Raw genomic sequence first — 20,512 nt, 5'->3', positions numbered from 1 at the left:
TGGTAGGGGTCTAGTTTTTGAGGAAGAATTGAATCTTGAGAGAGAAAAATTTATCTTTTGGCTGGAGGGGCCGTGTGTTGGCTCTTAGCTGTGGCTATGATTAAAATCCAAACAATCCCAGTTCCTGGCAAATGGAAGAGGGGGTAGTATTTTCTTGTCTGACTTCCTGATTAGTCCACATGGCGCCATCTGTCATGAGCCATCTAGACTGCCAGGGTCTGCTCGATGGAGCCTGTGGGCTGGGGTGTGGGGATGGGTTGGGTATTTCCAGGAAGAAAGAATTTTGGCCCTGGAGGAGAAAGGGCTCAGTGCGTTGTGGAGCCAGGAAAGCCACAGACCAGAAGTGTGAGACTTCAAGTGACCCTCTGCAGGGACAGAAGAGGTAGAGGGTGCACAGCAATTCCTTAGCATGTTTCTTTCCATCATTAAGGACCTCTGCTGTACCCCAACCAGCCCCTTGCCCAGTAGAGGATCCTTGCTATAAGAATGGAAGGTCTGAGTGTCCACGACTTTTCCAGTAGGGCAGAAGGAGAAGGAAGAGGCACATCTGGAGCACCTCATGTGTGTAAGGTTCTGTCTCATCCTTGGAACAATCCCACAGGGAGGTAGCCATATAACCAGTGTTATAAATGAGGGATTTGAGGCTTGGCTAAGTTAAACAGCTAGTTCAAGATCACATGGCTAGTAAGTGGTACATCTGGGAATGAGTGTTATGATTTTTATTATTATCACTACCCTGATCTGATCTGCTGTTTCCAAAGATGATGCTCTTTCTTTCACCTGACTCAAGCAACACACCCTGCATGCTCAGCCTCTCCTTCCAGAAGCCCCTCTCAAGATGGCGGGTCCCTTGAATGGAATCAAAGGAAACAACCAACCAACCAAACAAACAAACAGGTTACCATCTCAGAGTTCCTGCAGTGCACCAAGACCCTTCCTCTACTTTCTCTCATTTACTTTTGTGGGATGAGGGGGATGGTCTTGACCAAGCCCCTGGCTCATGACTTCCCCTCTGTCCAGCGGGGGCGTGCCTCTTATTGAGTGAATTGGAAGCATCTTCCATGATCTGCCTTAGAGTAGCCAGCATGGTTTCAGTGGCACAGGTTGGAAAAATTTGACTTGGCATTGTGCAGTGCTCTCAGAAGTTTCTGGTTATGGCAAGATGATTTTTTTTTTTTGCTTGTGGAGAAGATTGTCCAAAAATCAGAGCAAGAATCAGAGAGATTGTCTTAGATATAAAGAATGAATTAGGAAGAAAAGAAGCTTAGATTCTGAATCTCAAGATACAGTTTAGGCAATGGCAAGAGGTCCCAGAGGATGTAGACCCACAGCACAGAAACACTCCAGCAGTGCCCCAAGGACCCTTAATTTATCTTGAACAGGCTTCTCTGAATACCCTGCATGCACGGAGCAGACGTGATTAAAATAGATTGGAGTATTTCATTTTCTTTTAAAGGAAAGTGATAATTACCTCTGGTATCATTTGAAGATTTAATCGACTTGGTAAAATATTAACTCAGTAGCGGGGATGGGTTTGGGCTGGTCCTGGTGCATTTCTCTTCCCAGTCTTGGCTGTGAAAACTTTCCACAGCTCTTGGAGACGTCACTAAACAATAATGTTACTGATAGTATTACTATAGTGATCATTTCTGGCCTCTTAGTAGTTTCTTTTTGTTCCCAGATCATGCTAACATACATTATCGTGAATCCTCCTAATAAATTTGTGAAGAAGGAAGGTCGAGCACAATGATCCCCATTTTATTGGTGTTAAAAGAGAACCTTAGAGAGTTAAGTTATTTGCTGTATTAGTTTCCTAGGCTGCTTTAACAAATTACCACACACTTGCTGGTTTAAAACAATAGAACAGGCTGGGCACGGTGGCTCACGCCTGTAATCTCAGCACTTCAGGAGGCCGAGGCGGGCGGATCACGAGGTCAGGAGATCGAGACCATCCTGGCTAACACAGTGAAACCCCGTCTCTACTGAAAATACAAAAAGTTAGCCGGGCATGGTGGTGGGCACTTGTAGTCCCAGCTACTCAGGAGGCTGAGGCAGGAGAATGGTGTGAACCTGGGAGGCGGAGCTTGCAGTGAGCCGAGATCGCGCCACTGCACTCTGGCCTGGGCGACAGAGCCAAACTCTGTCTCAAAAAAACAAACAAAAGAAACAAACAAACAAACAAAACAATAGAACATTATTGTTTCACCATTCTGGAGGCCAGAAGTTTGAAATAAGGGAGTTGGCAGGGCCATACTCCCTTCAAAGCCTTTGTGGGAGAACCCGTCCTTGCCTCTTCCAGTGTCTGATGGCTCCTGGTGTTTCTTGGCTTGTGGCAGCATCACTTCAACCTCTGACTCCATCTCATATGCCTGCCATCCCTGTCTTTTTGTCTTTAATCTCCATCTTCTTTCTTTTTCTATTTCATTTTATATTTTTGAGATAGTCTTGTTCTGTAGCCCAGGCTGGAGTGCAGAGGTGTGATCTTGGCTCACTGTAACCTCTACCTCCCAGGTCCAAGTGATTCTCCTGCCTCAGCCTCCCAAGTAGCTGGGATTACAGGCATGCACAACCACGCCCAGTTATTTATTTATTTTTTTTGTATTTTTAGTAGAGATGGGGTTTCACCATGCTAGCTAAGCTGGTCTCGAACTCCTGGCCTCAAGTGATCTGCCCGCCTTTGTCCCCCAAAATGTTGGGATTACAGATGTGAGTCACTGTGCCCAGCATGTCTTTCTTTTTTAAGGGTACCAGTCATTGGATTTAAGGCCCACTTGAAATCGAGAGTGATCTTATCCCTTGATCCTTAACTTGATTACATCTGCCAAGACTTTATTTCCAAATTAGGTCACATTCACAGGTACTAGGGGTTGGACTTGGATATATCTTTTTGGAGGACACAACTAAACCCAGTATATTCACTCGAAATGACACAGCTGGCCCAACTCAGATGTTTGGTTTGTGTGCTTTTCCTACCATCTGACTGTTGTTATCTCAAGGAGGCCTGTGCTGATGTCTTCATCTTTTGGGAATCCTGTACTGGGTGACAGCAGGGCTGTCCTGGCTGATCTGGGTCCCCTCCTCATTTTCCACTGCCCGGCCCCAGGACTGCCACTGGCATTGTTGATACTGTGCAGGGAAGAAGAAAACCACTAGAGTGATGACCGGAGGGAATCAGTGTTTTCTAAATACCCAGTGGTGGCCTTGGCTGTGCTGCAAAGTGCCTATCCTTACAAGCTCAGATGTGGCTGAGTTAATCTGTGGGGAGCCCTCAGGGCCCTGCGATTACACCCCAGGCCATCTTGGGGCAAGGGCTGGATGTTGGTAAGCTTTGCCTTGCAGCAGCTGCTGCTGTATTATTCATGGAACCACCTGCATTATTCATGAAGCTTGGAAAGCCATGCTTTAGGTTCCACAGGACTGCCCCCAAAGCCCTGGCTAAAGGCTCCCCTGCTTGAGACCTGGTTCAATGGGAGGAGGGACACAAGATGGACAGCATCATTTAGACTTAGGATGTGCCGGTCTTTGCTTCTTGCCCACCTCACCATTTGAATCCTCTCTTGTCCAGATACAGACGATTGTGGATTTGCTCAGTGGGCTGTCTAGGGTGTCATTGTTTTAAAACTCAAAATGCTTTCTGCTGTGTGTGTGTCTTGTTCTCTTGGAGGACAGTCCAGAGGGATGGGGGAAAAGCCCCACAGGTCTTTTGCAGTTTCCCGTAAACTCAGTTGGAACAAAGGACCAGGTTTCAGGGTGCATCCCAGCTGCTGGATCAGGTCCTGTAAGCAGGACCCTGGGGGGAAAGGATGGAAGGAAGCAGAAAATTTGTACAAAGCCTTTGCCTGGCAGCATCCTTGGCACATTCCAAACATCTCACCTAATTCTCCGGCCAGCCTCAGGACATTCTGATGCTGTCTGCCTTTGGGGGGCCATGAGATGCTGGGATGTGCAGCAGTGCAGGGACCAGACAGGAGGCAGCACCACATCAAGTGCTGTGTGACTTGCGGCAATGCAGCCAAGCCCCTCGCCTGTCTAGTCTTTTCCACCCAGGTGGATGATTTGTATTTTTACACCTACTTAATAATGAATGACTGCATCTTGTCAAGTGAGCAGCTGGGAAAATCCAGGCTGACCTGGTTCAGTTCGCATATATTCAAGCATCTGGACCCTCCTTGTCATTCCAGCAGGGTGGCCAGGCCTCTCCTTGCAGCCCCCACAGTGTGAGCCCACACCGCACCACCTCCTCCAGCCTCTCTTTCCTGCACACACTGGGCAGCTCATCTGACCTTCTGCTCTCCTTTTTGTGAGGGTTAAGTGAAATAGTGCGTGGAAGGCATTTAGTCTAGTGTTGGCACTATGGCGAGTGCGACGCTAATATTATGATCCTATAATGTCTATTACTTCCCTCTCATTTTTTCCTGCCTACCTTTTCTGTTTTTGTGTCTCATGTCCAGTCACACAGGCATCTTGACATAACCCCAAGGCAACACCTCCAAGGCTTCTTGACCTCACCCTTCCCTTTCTCCTTCTAAGACCTTGATCTCTCCCTCCCCAGCCTCACCCCCATCCCAACCTCATTTCTAATGTGTCCTCTCTTCCTTTTCGCTGGTTCTTTCTCTTCTGTTTTGAACCAAAGACAGTTCTCCCTGCCATTGATTTCCTGTCTCTTGGAGCTTAATATCTTGGGGTCATCTTTCGCTTTTGCCTCTTCTTTTATCCCCTACAAAGCACCACATACCATTTTGCCTTCCTTGTGATGTTTACTGGATCTTCTCTTCCCTCTCTCCAGTTTTTCTCACTCCACTCTAGGCCTGTATTAACTAGGCAGCATTTCTCAAGTGGTGATCCAGGGTGTCCTGGGGGCCTTAAGACCTTTTCAGGAGACCGTGAAGTAGAATCTATTTTCATAGTAACATTGAGCCATTATTTGCCTTTTTCACTCTCACCCTCTTATGAGCGTACCGTGGAGTTTTCCAGAGGCCACAGGACGTGATAACATCATGGCTCTGATGAGGCCTGGAGTTTGTGCTAATGTATTCTGGAGTGTTACATCTTTCTCAGGGTTAATTTCTAATGGGTAAATAGTGATAGACATGACTCACATAAACAACAGTTCTTTGAGACCCTCAGTAATTTTTTTGGGAGAGTGAAAGGAGTTCTGAAACTAAAAGTTTGAGAATTGACCTGGACCCTGCCAGTCTATATGGTGCCTATGTGTGAGTTACAAAAGATGCCCCATCTGGATGCATGTAGCTGTGGGTCAGGGTTACAGCTGGGTCCGGCCGAGAGTGTGCAGAGTGGATTTTATCCTCTGTTTATCCCTTTGGTTGAGTACTTTGAGAAATGCTCAAACTACACAACTGTACATGTTGACCCTTTGTTTATAAGTAATCCTAACTGGCTTCTCAGTCTCTAGTTTTCCTCTTCTCCAGCTTATCCTGTACTTTATTGTTGGATTTCTCTTTTTACAGATTTCTTTGTTCATATTGTTCTCCAGTTCTAGAGGCCTCAATGGTTTTCCCCTGCCTCCTGGATAAATTCCAAATTTCCTGATGTGGCAGTAAAAGTCCTCTACTATCTGGCTTCCACTCGCCCTTCCAGCTTTATTTCCCAGCACTCCTCAACACATTCTCTGTCTTGCTAAGCCTTTCTTTTCTGTTTTCACACCTTACTTTCAACTTCCCTTTGCCTTTGTTACTTCCTTCTACTTACCCCCAGCCCCCGTGCCACCTCCTCCTGCCAACCTGGTCTTTGCCTACATGAGCTCCTGAAGTCAGGGCTCCTAGCTTGCTCCGCTCTGCTTCTCCCATGCACCCAGCAATGCCTTGCACATGACAGATGGGGTGGAGAGTACATGAGTTTTGAAGTCCAGCACACTGAGGTTTGAAACTGTGCTGTGTTGCACACCAGCCAAAGGACCTTGCACATGTGACTTAACCCCTCCAAACATCAGAGAGGGCCCCTCCCTCCTTGCAATTTTGGCCATCTCCCAGGGTTGTTGTAAGAAGCAAATGGCTCAGTAAGAGTTCTTTCCGTTTCCTTCACCTTTCTGACAGAGTACCATGTGCAGAGAGTACTTTTAGGCTAAGAGGATGATACCATGTAGGGGTATTTACACATTCTGCCTCTGGTGTCTTAGTAACTAGAAAGCACTGATTCCTTTTCCCAGGGGCCTCACATTTTCCCGAAAGCTGATTAATTTTGATGCATGCTTAACTATTTTGGAGTTTGCCAGTTGTCAAAAATATCCTAGGTCTTAGTGTGGTGTGCCCAAGTGCCCCTCCCTCTGCGTTCCAACAGATTCATCTCCTTGATGGTCCAGAAAGAGAATCATGTTTCCTCTAATGATCCAAACATTCAAATTTATCCGGTGCTCTTTACTCTGAGTTTTGGATTGATTAATGCTGTTCATCCTCTCCTTAATAATCCCATTGAGAGGGGAGGTGACTTGCTTCAAGTCACAAGGAAAATCAGTGGAGAAGGAGGTCCTTGAAGGTGACTCTTCCCCTATCAAACATTCTTCTTCACCAGGCTGAGTGCTCCTGAAGGACAGCGACTGTCTTCTTCATCTCTGTGTCAGCAGCACTCAGCCCATGGCCAATTATGGAGCAGGTGCTTATTAAGAATTTATTGGATTTATGGAAGAATAAAGCTGGTCTCAGGAAGGGCTTTGAGCATATCTTGGAAATAGATAACCACCTACTCCGCCAGGGAGAGTCAGCCAGTCTCATTCTCTCTCTTTTTCTCTGTCCTTTAACAAGAATTTATATGCCAGGCTCAGTTCTAGGTTAGGGAATGGACAAAACAGGCAATGTTGCTGACCTCAATGGAGCTTAATTTTTATTCAGGGAGACAGATAAACAAACTAATTAAAAATAAATATTTGAAGTGATGCCAGTAGTGATAAATTCTAGAAAAACAAATATAGCATGGCAAGGGACTGGGCAGTATTAGACTGAGAGAGCCAGCCTTGTAGAGATGTTGGGAAAGAGCTTGGCAGGCAGTGGAAACAGCAAGTGCAAAGGTCCTGGGGTAGGAACAAACCAGTCAAGCAGGTGACCTTTCAGACACCAAGGTCAGTGTGGCTGAAGAGGAGGAGGGAGTGAGGGAAGATGAGGTCAGGGAGATGATGGAGAATGGTGCAGATTATTTAGGACTTTAACTTTGATTTTCAGTGAGATGGAAGGCCATTGGAGGGTTTTGAGAAGAGGAGCATCTCGAGCTGATGTCTGTTTGTTTGTTTGTTTTTCTTGAGACAGAATCTCGCTCTGTCTCCCAGGCTGGAGTGCAGTGGTGCCATCTCGGCTCATTGCAAGCTCCACCTCCTGGGTTCATGCCATTCTCCCTCCTCAGCCTCCTCAGTAGCTGGGACTACAGGTGCACACCATCATGCCCGGCTAATTTTTTGTTTTTGTATTTTTAGTAGAGACAGGGTTTCACAGTGTTAGTCAGGATGGTCTCAATCTCCTGACCTTGTGATCTGCCCGCCTCAGCCTCCCAAAGTGCTGGGATTACAGGTGTGAGCCACTGGTGTCTCCTTAAAAGGATCTCTTAGACAGTTGCATTGAGTGGGGTGGATTTCTTTCTTTCTTTTTTTTTATTTTTATTTTGAGATGGAATCTCGCTCTGTTGCCAGGCCGGAGTGCAGTGGTGTGATCTCGGTTCACCACAACCTCCATCTCCTGGGTTCAAGCGATTCTGCTGCCTCAGCCTCCCGAGCAGCTGGGACTACAGGTGTGCACCATCATGCCTAGCTAATTTTTGCGTTTTTAGTAGAGACGGGGTTTCACCATGTTGGCCAGGATGGTTTCAATCTCTTGACCTTGTGATCTGCCCATCTTGGCCTCCCAAAGTGCTGGGATTCCAGGCATGAGCCACCGCGCTTGGCTGGATTTCTTTTCTTAACAAATTGAGTTTATTGTTTTAAAACTATAATTTATGGACTTACAAGGATTTTTCCACTTCTTTTAACCTTGTTAAATCCCGCCTCCCCTTAATTCTTGAACAGGTAGTGTCCCTCTTGTCCTCATAGCCCTGGGAAGGTCCTGAGCCATCTTCGGTTCAGAGGTTCCCTTCCCCTCTCTCTTTGCCCACAGGAGGTTGGAGCAGAACTTTTTCAACTGCAGCTGTGACATCCGCTGGATGCAGCTGTGGCAGGAGCAGGGGGAGGCCAAGCTCAATAACCAGAACCTCTACTGCATCAACGCTGATGGCTCCCAGCTTCCTCTCTTCCGCATGAACATCAGTCAGTGTGGTGAGTGAGTGGCCGCCTGGCCCAGCTGGCTCCAGGGAGGCATCCCTCAGACACCAGAGATGGTGGTGGATGTTACCTTGGGATGCCAGAGCCTTCCTTTCGAAATGCCCTTCCAGCCTTGAACTCTGCAGTTGTGTGCAGATCTCCTGACTAACCATTCCCCTTCTTGGTCATTCCTGTCCCTTTGTGCACGAGCCATAGGAAGACTGGTTTCAGGAATGCAGACAGGAGTTAAATGTGCTCCTTCTCATCATACCAGATTTCCTTTCTCTCTGTGAGTTACCTGTCAACCAAACCTGAAGGAGTGTATCTCAAAATGTGGTCTCTGGACTCCCTGTGGCAGCACCTTCTAAGGAGTTTCCAGAAAAGCAGATTTCTGGGCCCAGCCACAGACTTTGAGAATGTCTGGGGATGGGTCCCAGAAATCTGAATTTTAAGCAAGTTCCCCAATGGGAGATTGAAACACTATTATTTAGATAACCAGAACCCAAAGTGTAATGATGCCATTGAGCTTAATTGCCAGAAATGCATTCCTTGAGCACTGCCCCCACCCCTCCACCTCCCGCTGCAATGTGGGAGACTACAGCTGCACGGGCTTCAATTCTGAGTTCTGATGTCTACTGGGGAGGTGATGGAAAGCGTCTTGGATTTGTGGGTCTTCCAAGAACCCAAGCAGGTGGTGTTAGAGTCATTATTGAACAAGGCAAGAAGTGCCACCATCAGGCCTATGGACAGAGCTTCCTTTGGGTAGTAAGTGTTTGCCTGTCTTTTCACCCACTTTGTCTGGCTCCCAGACCTTCCTGAGATCAGCGTGAGCCACGTCAACCTGACCGTACGAGAGGGTGACAATGCTGTCATCACTTGCAATGGCTCTGGATCACCCCTTCCTGATGTGGACTGGATAGTCACTGGGCTGCAGTCCATCAACACTCACCAGGTAGGCATCCTGGGCTTGAGCCCCATCAGGAGGTTAGGGAGTGATCACATTGTAGTCTTGAAGAAGAGGGAAAATTTGTGGTCTTGTTACTATAGGAGAAAACACATAGACTTGAGTTACATGCAGCTGCAATATTTTCTAGCCATTCTGCTCTACACATGCTACTCAACTTCTCTGTAACTTAGTTTTTGCTTCTGTAAAATGGGCATAGTATTGAAGTACCATTCACCTCATAGGGTTAATAGGAGGATGGCCTGAACCATTGCCTATGAGAAGCCTGGCATTTGGTAGGTGTGCTTTCACACAAAGATCTCCTTCACCTTCTGCTCAGCTTTCCTTTTGATTCCTAAAGGTATTTGGGGATTAGGTAGCAGAGCCATCTTTGTAGAGGCTGTTTGATTGTTACCTTTTTATTGGGGTTTTCAGACCAATCTGAACTGGACCAATGTTCATGCCATCAACCTGACGCTGGTGAATGTGACGAGTGAGGACAATGGCTTCACCCTGACATGCATTGCAGAGAATGTGGTGGGCATGAGCAATGCCAGTGTTGCCCTCACTGTCTACTGTAAGTGCATATTATTGTGGGGGATGGCTGTGTGTGAGGAAGAACTGGCATAGGAGGCTGGAGAGGGGCCAAGGTGTTGCCAGTGCTGAGCTAGAGCAGTGAGCTGGTCTACCAGTGGGGACAGAAGGACTCTTGTAGCACAGGACTGAGAAGTAAGTCCTTGGATTAAAAACTCCAGAAGGAGCACCCTTGTCCCTCAGACAATGGTGTGGCTCCAACTCAACTACATCTTCAGGACACTTCTAAGTTGGCCTATTCTGCCTTTTATTAAACCCCTAAGAGGTCCCAAGAGGGAGCCCTCCAGCTAAGGTGGATCTAGGAAGCTTGGATGAAGACAGACATTTCTTCCCCTCTGCTGGGATTGTGGTGGGACTTCTGCTTCCCTCAGCCTTTTCAGAGTGGGTGGGGAAGAACTGGGATTCCCATTTTAGTTGCTGGAAGGCTACTGCGGGTGGTGGTAGACTCTGTGTCCTGGATTTCAGCTGGCTTCTCCCTTGACAGATCCCCCGCGCGTGGTGAGCCTGGAGGAGCCTGAGCTGCGCCTGGAGCACTGCATTGAGTTTGTGGTGCGTGGCAACCCACCACCAACACTGCACTGGCTGCACAATGGGCAACCTCTGCGGGAGTCCAAGATCATCCATGTGGAATACTACCAGGAGGGAGAGATTTCTGAGGGCTGCCTGCTCTTCAACAAGCCCACCCACTACAACAATGGCAACTATACCCTCATTGCCAAAAACCCACTGGGTACAGCCAACCAGACCATCAATGGCCACTTCCTCAAGGAGCCCTTTCCAGGTGAGGGCAGTGTAGCTGGCTCAGAGGTGTATGGATTCTTTCTACAAGCTTAGGAGGTGGGGCATGGTAGCTTGAGAGGAGAAGCAACATCAGTACTCCTACTGCTATCATCGGCAAAAAAACACACACTGGAACATGTGCAACCACCAGCTGCATCTGGTGTAAACAAGGATAGAGTCTCAATTTTCCAATAGCTGTCATGGTAAAAACCAAGACTCCTTAGAAATAACAGTTGTGCATGTTAGAGCATACTGTATGATAGTAGAGAAAGCAGAGACAGTAATGGTAGAGAATTCTGACCCAGCCCTTTACTTGTGGGGAGACTCTGGGCCTGATAGTTTGCTTTTCTAAGCTTCAATTTCCTCTTCTATGAAATAGTCATGATTACACTGCTCCTGTGACTTTTAAATGAGTCAAGGTATATAAAGCACGTCACAGGGTTTGACACCTGATGATGGTTCCGTGACTTTCCATTGAAAAGGACTTGAGAGTGTGTCCAGTTTAACCCTCCATTTAACAGATGAATGAACTGAGCCTCATTCTACTTGCTGATCTGTGGCAAGGTTTGACTTGGATCTAGGCCCCGAGGTCTGTGGCTTCATTCCTCTCTTGTTCCATGGTGAGCTACTGTGGGTCATACCTGATACCCTTAGCGTATAATAGTGCTAATGTCAAGTGGACCAGGAAAAATTATTGAAATTACTGAAGAACTTTGCTTGATTTGATTTTGGGAGTTGATTCTGTCTTTTTCTGTCTGGGGTAAGATGCTTTAACTATCTTCCTGAAGTTGGAGGAGATAAAAACATCAAAAGAGTTTAGTGAAAGTGATTGTAGCATCTTTTTGTGGGTTCCGCAATTGATAAGTTTTGTCCATGAAGCCATGGGTCTTTGCTGAGCTTGGTGCTTTGTTTTGGGAAGTGACTAGGAGACCTAGGAATCAGGAGTTCCAATGGGATACAGTGTAAAAACTGATATGACACATACACACATGCACATGCATGCTCACACATGTGCACAAAGGGAAGAGGCAGCAAGAGCTAGCAGTAGGCAGCATCTGTTTTTCTGAAGTCAGCTTCACAGTCTACAAATTACCAGGGTGTGGCAGCTCCAGGAGGCCTTATTTATTTCAGTGCAAGGGAACTCATACTAGAGGCCCCAAGAGTGAAGTCGGAGAAATGTGGCTGCATGTGAAGCTAAATTCTTGCCTTTGAGGTCCCAGGGATGATGGAGCCGTCTTTTCAGAGGCGGTTGAGAATGTGCAGATATTTGAGGCCCTGGAAATCCCACGTGGTCTGAAACTTCCATCATCCCCAGTATGCTTAGTGAAAGCCCCCATGACACTTCCCTTCCTGGGTCACACTGGGCTCTCTTTCAGCAGGTAGATGAGTCCTGGCCTGCACTGTGGAAGCAGAGGCTTTTAAAGTGGAGATACTTTGCCCTTATGGTCTACAAGGGCAGGCTAGGTCTTCCTGACATAAAAGACTGATTTTTATGCCTTTTTTTTGCCCTGCCTATGGCCTGATGAAAGAATAAAATCTGTTTTTAAAGAGGAAAGGCTATACATTGGTGAGGGAAAGTCTCGATTGGTGAGGAAATGAAGCACACTGAAGCAATGCTTCTGTTTCCAAAGAGAAGCTTCTGGGGCCCAGAGAGGGGGGAACCCTAGAATGCTCAGGAGGGAGGAGAAGCCACTTCTGGGCTCCTTCTACCAGGGGTGTCCTGAGAGTTGTGAGGTAACAGCAGCTGTTGGATTATGTGGTGGACACAGCTTCTCTGTTCTCTCCTTTATCTCAAGAGGAAGCAATTCTTTGCATCCTCTCAGCCCTCAGAGGTATCTCAGAAATACCTCCTCTGCCCCCATGAGATGCAGCAGCCCCTTCTGTTAGTCTCTGGATACCCTTGTCACCATAGTAAGTTATCAGTGCGCCTCAGGCCAGTGGTTCTCAAAAGTGACCTTTGGTCCTGGACCAGCCCCATCCACATCACCTGAGAATGTGTTAAAACTTAAGTTCTCAAGCGCCACTCACATCTACTGAATCAGAGATTCCAGGGTGGGGTCTAGCAGCTATGTTTTAACAAGCCCCCAGGTGACTCCAGTACTCCCTCCTTTGCAATCTACTACCATGGAATTGGGTGGGAATCTGGCCCCAGGACGATGGAGGGAGGATAGAGTCACAGAGAAACTCAAAGAGAAACTCAAAGAGAAAGCATCTCACCTGAGGTCATTTCCTCAGACCCATCTCCAACCTGCTAGGGCCACCCTGTGGGAAGGTTTGTTTGTTTTATGAGTCTAGGTCAGAGGAATCAATGGGTGATGAAAAGGCAGTGACAGGGAAAAGATGGGCCAGTCATGCCAAGTGACAAGATGCTTAAACGTTCAGGAGAGTCAATTATCTGGGGGTGCAAGCAGAGATGCTGATAACCCTCTAAACGAATTCACCCCAGCTAAGCCTAGATGCAAAGCTGGTCTGTGATTCTTGCTCTTCTCTTTTGATGTGAGAGCGTGGAAACATCATGATTATCATGTGTGTTTCTCTTTTGCTTCCAGGCAGCTAAGCATGGAGGCTAAGAGCAGGCACTCTGAAATCAGACAGACTTAGGTGCAGATCCCATCTGCTGCCTCTCCCAAATATCCCTCCCATCTGGTGGCCTGGGCTCCTAGCATGGGGCTTAGTGCAAGGTCAGTACTAGATGAAGGACAATCACTTCTCTGTGCCTCTATTTCTGTATCTGTGAAATGGGAATGATAATATCTCCTGTCTAAGTTACCATGAGGCTTAAAGGAAGTCATGCCTGCCAAGTGCTTAGCAGTGCATCTGGACAGAGAAAAGGCTTACTAGCTGTGGGCCATTGTTAAGATTCTTAGGGTGTAGAACTGAGATGAATTCAAGAGTTCTAGAACCAGTAGTCATTCTCTGGTCAAACTAGTAAGTTCTAACAGATAATCTTAAGGTAGTCTAGGCTAGTGGTGATGGAACCACATTGCCAGGGCTCTAATTCTCACTCAATCACTTGTCAGCTCCGTGATGTCAGGCAAATTGCTTCACCTTCCTGCTTTTACCTTAAAGGTTGTGGTGAAGATTAATTTACAGAAGGGGCCCTTCTTGAAGAGTCATGGTCTGGGACTGTAGGAGACATGTGTATTCCCTTCATGGCACAGCCCCAGTTCACGTTCAGATTGTTCCTTGGTGTGCTGGACAAGTGCTCCTCCCAGCCTGCTGGTGTAGCTAGTGGTGAGGACCAGTCCTGGGTACCATCCTCTTCCAGGCTGAATGCCTGAACCCTCCCATAGGTTAGAGAGGAGTCAGGATGTCTCCTTCTTCCAAAGCTCATGTGCTTTCTGGATGTATAAATGCTTCCAGGCTCTGGCAAAGTCCTTAAACATTCATAGGCTGATTTGGAGATAACAGGGTTCACAGCCTTGACCAAAACATTTGGCTAATATGAGAATGTTCGCTAATAAATGGGAGCCTTATGAGACATATGCAAATCAATGTAAACTGCGAACTGATCTGGCCCCTCTCTTCTCTCAGGCTGTGAAACCCAGGCTAGAATTTCCATTTCCTCCATCCTCCCCATGCCCCAAACAGGCATCTGGTCACCTGCCATTGAGAAGAGGGTGTTGGCATGAAGGGTATGGCCAGGAATGTGAAGATAGCTCTGTGGCTATCCCCCAAAACAATACAGAACAGACAACAAACAAGCAATCAAACTGCGTTTACCATAAGTAAGACTTTCTTTGAAGGATTCCCTCACAGAAACTATCCTATTCCCCACAGGTAGTTAGAGAATATCTGCTGGTTCATACTTAATAGAACTAAGACTGTGAGGGCCCACAATGAGTGAATGAATGAGTGAATGAATGAATGAATGAATGAATATACTCTTACTTTTCAGAGCATGGTGGGCTGAGTCAGGAGGCTGTGTAGTATGATATAGTGCATCTCAAAGGGAACAGCAGCATCAGCATCTCCTGAAAACTTGTTAGAAATGCAAAATCTTGATACTTACCCCATGTCTACTGAATTAGAAACTCTAAGGTGAGGACTAGTAATCTGTGTTTCTTTTTAATTTTTAAAGATTTTTAACTTTTCATTTTGAAATAGTTTGAAATTCATATTTTAAAAAGTTACAAAATCATACAAGGCACTTCCTTCCACCCTTTGTCCAGCTTCCCCAGATGTTAACATTTTACCTAATCATGATGCAATGATTGAAACCAGGATGTTAACATTGGTCCATCACTATTATCTAGCGTACAGATGTGAATTACAGTTTATCGATTGTCCCATTGATGCTTTTTCCTTGTCTAGGATTCAATTCAGAATTACACACTGCATTGAGCTCCTGTGTCATCTCACTCTCTTTAAATCTGGGACAGTTCCCCAGTGTTTGTCTTTCATGATCTTGGAACTTTCCAAGAATACTAGTTTTTTGTAGACTGTCTTTCCATTTGGAATTTTCAGATTTTTTTCCCTAATGATTAAATTCTAGCTATGCACCTTTGGCAGGAACTCTGCAGAAGTGATGCTCTGCCCTCTCAGTGCATCGTTTCGGGGGTGTGTGATGTCAATAGGTTTTGGTACTGGGAGTGTTAACTTTATCACTTGGTCAAGGTGGTGTCTGCCAGTTTCCTCTGCTGCAAACAGACGATTTTCCCCTTTGTAAGTCATCAGTATAATATTTTTAAACTACATAAATAGCTTGTTTCTCTTCCTTCTTTCACACTCTAATTTTAACATTCATTGATGATTCCTGCCTGAAACAATTATTACTGTAGTATTTGTGAAATGGTGATTTTTCTATTTCTATCATTCCTTCTACATTTAAAAATCAGAATTCTCCTGTAAGGAAGAGTGTTTCATTCTTCCACCTTTTATGTATTGAATTGTTTATTTGTATCAGTATGGACTCATGGATATTCATATTGTTCTATGGTTGGTAATTCGTGTATTCGTTTGCTAAGAATGCCACAGCAGTGAAATACCATAGATTGGGTGACTTAAACAACACACATTTATTTCCTCACAATTCTGGGGGCTGGAAGTCTGAGACAAAGGTGCTGGCAGGGATGGTTTCTCCTGAGGCCTGTCTCCTTGGCTTGTAGATGGCAGTCTTCTCTTTGTGTTGTCATGTGATTTTCCCTCTGTGCATGTGTGTTTACGTTCAAATTTCCTCTTATAAGGACATCAACCATATTTGATTAGGACTCACCCTAATGGCCTTATTTTAACTTTAATACATCTTTAAAGACCTTTTCTCCAGATACAGTCACATTCTGAAGTACTAGGGGTTACGATTTCCGTATATGGATTTTGGGACAACATAATCCTAATCCGTAACAATCCAGGGCTATCATCATTTTGTTGCTTAAATGATCCTACATTGGGCCATTGAGATTCCCTGTACATTGGTTTCTGTGCCCTGTCTCCAGGCCTCCATTAATCTCTGAGCACTTTCTTACTTTTTCAGTATTGCAATTCATTCCAGGCACATGTTGTTCTTTCCCTGGTCCAGCCCTGAAATCACCCATTTCTCCAAGGAATCCTCACTCCTTTTATTGGATGTTGGTAGCAATCACCCTCTGATTGCTTCCGTTGTGTGCTAAAGTTTGAGCATCTCTGGTAGAGTGGACAAGAGCCTGGACTGAGATTTGAATTCAGCTCTAATTTCTTCTTAAATGAGTCACATCCAATTAGTTACTTAATCTGTATGAGACTGTTTTCTTATCTGTTAAGTGGGGATAATGCTACCACCTCTTAGAATGGTAATAAGGACTGAGTGATGTGTTACATGAAGCATTTAGCACCATCCCTGGCTCATCAATGTGCAGTAAGGATTAGCTTTCATTATTAGGTGAGCTATTTCTAGAGACCAAAGATCAAATAGCACATTACCATCTGCAGGATGGGCAGATTCTAGAGGGATTCTCAAGAACTTCTCAAAGACCTACTAGAATCAACTCTGCATATTACTTTGAAGAATTTTATCTTGAGATCATACCTGGCATTTTCAAGGAATGTCTAGAGGAGCCACCCTGTAGCCCCATCCCCAGCACTTTGGGTCTTTAAGGAAGCAGAGCTGTGAATGAGACAGAGGGTCTGGTTTTAATTTCCTATCTCATAATGAAACTGGTTTGGTTACTTGTTCCTAGGTGGGCCACCTCCCTTGAAACCAGGAACTTTATCTCTCATTCCTTCTCCTTTTGGAGGACTACCCCCTAAAGTGGTAGTGTAGCGTGGGGAGACAGGTGATGTGCCATGGATTTTAGTTTGTCAGTTGCCATGGGAACAGGGAATCATGGTGAATGGGAGAGATCATAGCTATTAGGACCATGTAGTGTGTCTGTTCTGGTTTTTATTAAATTTGTTAATTATCTCTTTGTCCTTTTTTTGCAGAGAGCACGGATAACTTTATCTTGTGTAAGTCTGCTTTACCTGTTGCTTTGAAACTGATTTATTCTGATACTATCGGTAACTATTGAATTCAAATAGCCCTCTCTCCTATTCCACATCATCCCTGGCCCATGGCAGCTGAGGGCATCTGAGTGAACTGTGAAAGGGAACTGAGGGGTAGCAATACTTTTTGGGCAGTTCCAAGCCCACTTTTCTTGGGTAATCACTCTGTGGTTCACTTTCCCCCAGGGAGTTTTTCTAACATTGACAATGTTGTGGATCTCTTTACCTGGATAAAGAGGGGCTGTGTGAGGATGGACATGGGTTTCATGTGCCTCAATAGACCCCTATTGATCATCTTAGTTGTTCTTGCAGAGAGAATATGGAACTTATAAACCTGCTAGTGTTTCTCACCTGCTTCAAGAGCCTGAGCATTTGGCCAGGACTCGCCTCATGAGAGCTTGACTTACAAGGTTTCCTGATAGGCTCATGTGTCCTCAAAAGGAGTTATTGAGGCTCAGTTTATAAGTGATTTGGGGCTAGGGCTAGATAATCCTAAAAGAATTTGGGGTTTTGTTTATGGACTGTGGGGAAACCTGTATTTGTTCCTTTTTCTTTTTTTTTTTTTTCTCCATGGGAGGTGGGAATAAGAGCAGCAACTGCTGCCATTTCTGCCCCGCCCCGTGTCTGACTTGAGATAGTAGATGCTGTTTAGAAACACCCTTGGCTTTTTGGTACTGAAGTCAATATCATCTGTGATTTCTTTAGTTGTCCTCAGCCTTAGAGGACTTGTAATCTTGCAGATTATCCCTTCAGAGAGTTTTGAATTGGGGCCATTTCTTGTCAAGGAGGTGATTCTAGATGGTGGAGTGGGGGGGAAATTGATACTTGGCTTCCCATCCTGGCCTTGCTGGGTAAAGGTGGTGTTTCCCTGTCAGATGGTTCTATTTTTTTTACCTTAAGCTGCCATTGTGTTCTGAAATCAGTGTTAGGGGAATGGATAGTGGGCTGTTTGATGGATCCCCAGGCCTCCTGGATCTCACTGAGGAGTAAAGAAGGAAAGAGGGAGGGCACAGGAGAGACAGGGAGAGGAAAAGTAATGCCTGTGGCAAGGAGTAGCAGAATGTCAGCAACAGCTGCCACCATCAGTAACATTTGCCTAATCCAGACCCTGGCCAGGATCCCAAACCATGTTTCTTTTTTCTATTCCATAGCTCATGGCCCAAGTTGCCCAGGTTATGTTATTTTCTCTGGGGTGGGGGTAGGGAATGGGACTGAATGTCCTTTATTCCTATGGAGCCTGTGCTTGAAGTGTAACACCAGTCAGCTGGTCAGATAGGAACCTGGGCTCTGGGGGCAGGGCAGGGGGTGGGGGTGGTCCTGCAAAGCCTGGGGAAGGCAGGCTGCAGAGCCTAGCTTTCAGAGGATGTTCTCCAGGGGGAAGTCTCAAGGGAGCTTGGGAGTTGGGCAGGGACTATGGCTGAGCCTCCCCAGCCAGGAAGCTAACTGTCCTCCTCCTTTTTGTGTTTGGTTTTCAGTTGATGAAGTGAGCCCCACACCTCCTATCACTGTGACCCACAAACCAGAAGAAGACACTTTTGGGGTGAGTCACTTCTTGGTCGAGAGGAGTGTGTTAACTGGCACAGTCATTTTAAGACGTCATTTGTATTGCTAACTTTTCCAAGTATTATCTTACTTGAAACTTTGAAAAAAAAAGTAATGAATTGAACTGCATTCAGGCAGTTTAAACCTTCCTTGTTGGATGGAAATAGTTCATTGTTTGAGGAAGTCTTTGAGGATCTGCTCCAAGCCCTAAGATTCAGAAAATCCCCAGTCTGTTAGGAGCCCAGTGGGGCCTGATTTGCAGGGGCTGCTAACTGTACAAGTCTACCACAAAAGGCCAAGTTGCTCAGGGCATCTCCTTGGGTGGGTTTTCAAGCGCCCACTCCTACTATTTCAGAGCCTAAGATTACTCTGGGGAGGAGGAGAAAGGATTCTTTTTAGAGTCCAGATCTTTTCGACTTTCCTGGATAAGAATATTATATAAGGAATTTTAACTGAAGATGCAGAATTCACTTGCTAATTAAAACAAAATTAGAAGCCTCTCTAGGCTTGTTTTTGCATCTGTCAGAATGGCCCCAGGTGAGAAGGGGCTCAGAACGTTGAATCATGGAACTTTCTCTAATCAAATTGGGTAATTTATGTAGCTTTAAGTGTTCTTAGGGTCTCACGGATTTCTTCTTCTAAAGACCTTACTCAGTATTGCAGTTCTGAGAAGGCTACAATTACTATGGCAGTAGGATGGTTCTTATCTGGGCACACACATTATTTTCAAGGAACTTGGGTTTTTCATGATTGTTGCTGACTGTGTTTCTGGTTCCTCATAGGTATCCATAGCAGTTGGACTTGCTGCTTTTGCCTGTGTCCTGTTAGTGGTTCTCTTCATCATGATCAACAAGTATGGTCGACGGTCCAAATTTGGAATGAAGGGTAAGGTGGGAGTTTCATTTTCAAGGATGTCATGGGGGGAAACATTATTGTTTTTGATCAAAAGATACTGTTTTAATCTCTCATTGCTCTCTGAGAGGGCCTCCGGTCATGGGGTCTAAGTGGTACTGGTGGAAACTCCTGTTTGCCCCTTGTTCTTGCTAATTATGGATTGAAGGCAGTGTTGGGATCTGTGGGAACCAAACTGTGGATCCACATGGTTTTGCTTTGACTGCTGATAAACATTGCTTAGATGGGCTTATGCAATGAGGATAATTTGGAAAGGAAGTTGGATTTCAGGGCAAATGAAGAGGAACTTTGGTTTATTTTCATTATTGGTGAGTAAATGGACTCCTAGTTTGAGGACATGGTTTTCCTTTGTTTTTGAAGTTGTGTTGGGAAGGCACCAGCACAGCAAGATGTAGGGTAGACTCTGGCATTGAAAATCTGCCCATGCAATGGGATCTCAGCACGTAGCTCTACACAGAGTCCCAGAGTGGATGCCAAGAGCAACATGATTTCTAAATCTGCTGGCTGTCTTCCATGACATACAGTGCTCCACACCACTGTGGAAGGGTGAGGTGGTGGGATGTGGCTCTTTGCCAAAGCTCGGGTAAGGGGACTGGCATGAAAGGGGTTAACATGGTGAATTAGCATCCACCTGCCTGGTCTCAGAGATGGATGTGACCAAATGGCTCAAAAGAGGCTGGGTACCAGTTCCAAAACAGAAACTTGAATTTCAAGATGTACTTCCAGCTGGGTTTCCATGTATGGTGATGTTGGATGGGGGTGGGTAGGGAGGGACGATAAGAGGTTTGACAAGCTATCAGGTTGCTGAGCAAGGAATCAGGTTGGTGTTATCTGGTGAGACTATGGGATGTGTAGAGAGATGAATTTCTATGGGTTCTCTGCATGAGCTTGTGTCTGTGGTGGGGGACCTTGGGCTCAGGGACTGAAGAAGAGTACCTGAATGGCATTCACAGGGATGGTGAACCCCTGAGTTGTATGCACATGTTGGAATGTTTGTGCATGAAACCAAACTAGTCCGTAGCTTTCACTATATTCTCAGAAGGCTC

General features: G+C 45.8%; 1 protein-coding gene across 20 annotated transcripts in view; it reads left to right on the top strand.

Moving 5' to 3' along the window:
- The window catches only part of NTRK3 (neurotrophic receptor tyrosine kinase 3), a 386,973-nt gene that overhangs the window by 113,059 nt on the left and 253,402 nt on the right, over window positions 1–20,512 (top strand). For 9 of the 20 annotated variants that reach the window (XM_077937779.1, XM_015142934.3, XM_028850222.2 and 6 more), the window contains 7 exon segments: window positions 8,094–8,251; window positions 9,046–9,188; window positions 9,615–9,756; window positions 10,258–10,554; window positions 16,953–16,976; window positions 18,488–18,552; window positions 19,337–19,439. In XM_077937779.1, coding sequence (XP_077793905.1) covers window positions 8,094–8,251; window positions 9,046–9,188; window positions 9,615–9,756; window positions 10,258–10,554; window positions 16,953–16,976; window positions 18,488–18,552; window positions 19,337–19,439 — 932 coding nt within the window. 20 annotated transcript variants of the gene reach the window in all.

The sequence above is a fragment of the Macaca mulatta genome, chromosome 7, assembly GCF_049350105.2.
Source record: "Macaca mulatta isolate MMU2019108-1 chromosome 7, T2T-MMU8v2.0, whole genome shotgun sequence".
NCBI classification, from domain to species: domain Eukaryota; kingdom Metazoa; phylum Chordata; class Mammalia; order Primates; family Cercopithecidae; genus Macaca; species Macaca mulatta.
Note: the sequence above shows the minus strand (reverse complement) of the source record. Positions and strands in the feature narration are given on the sequence as shown.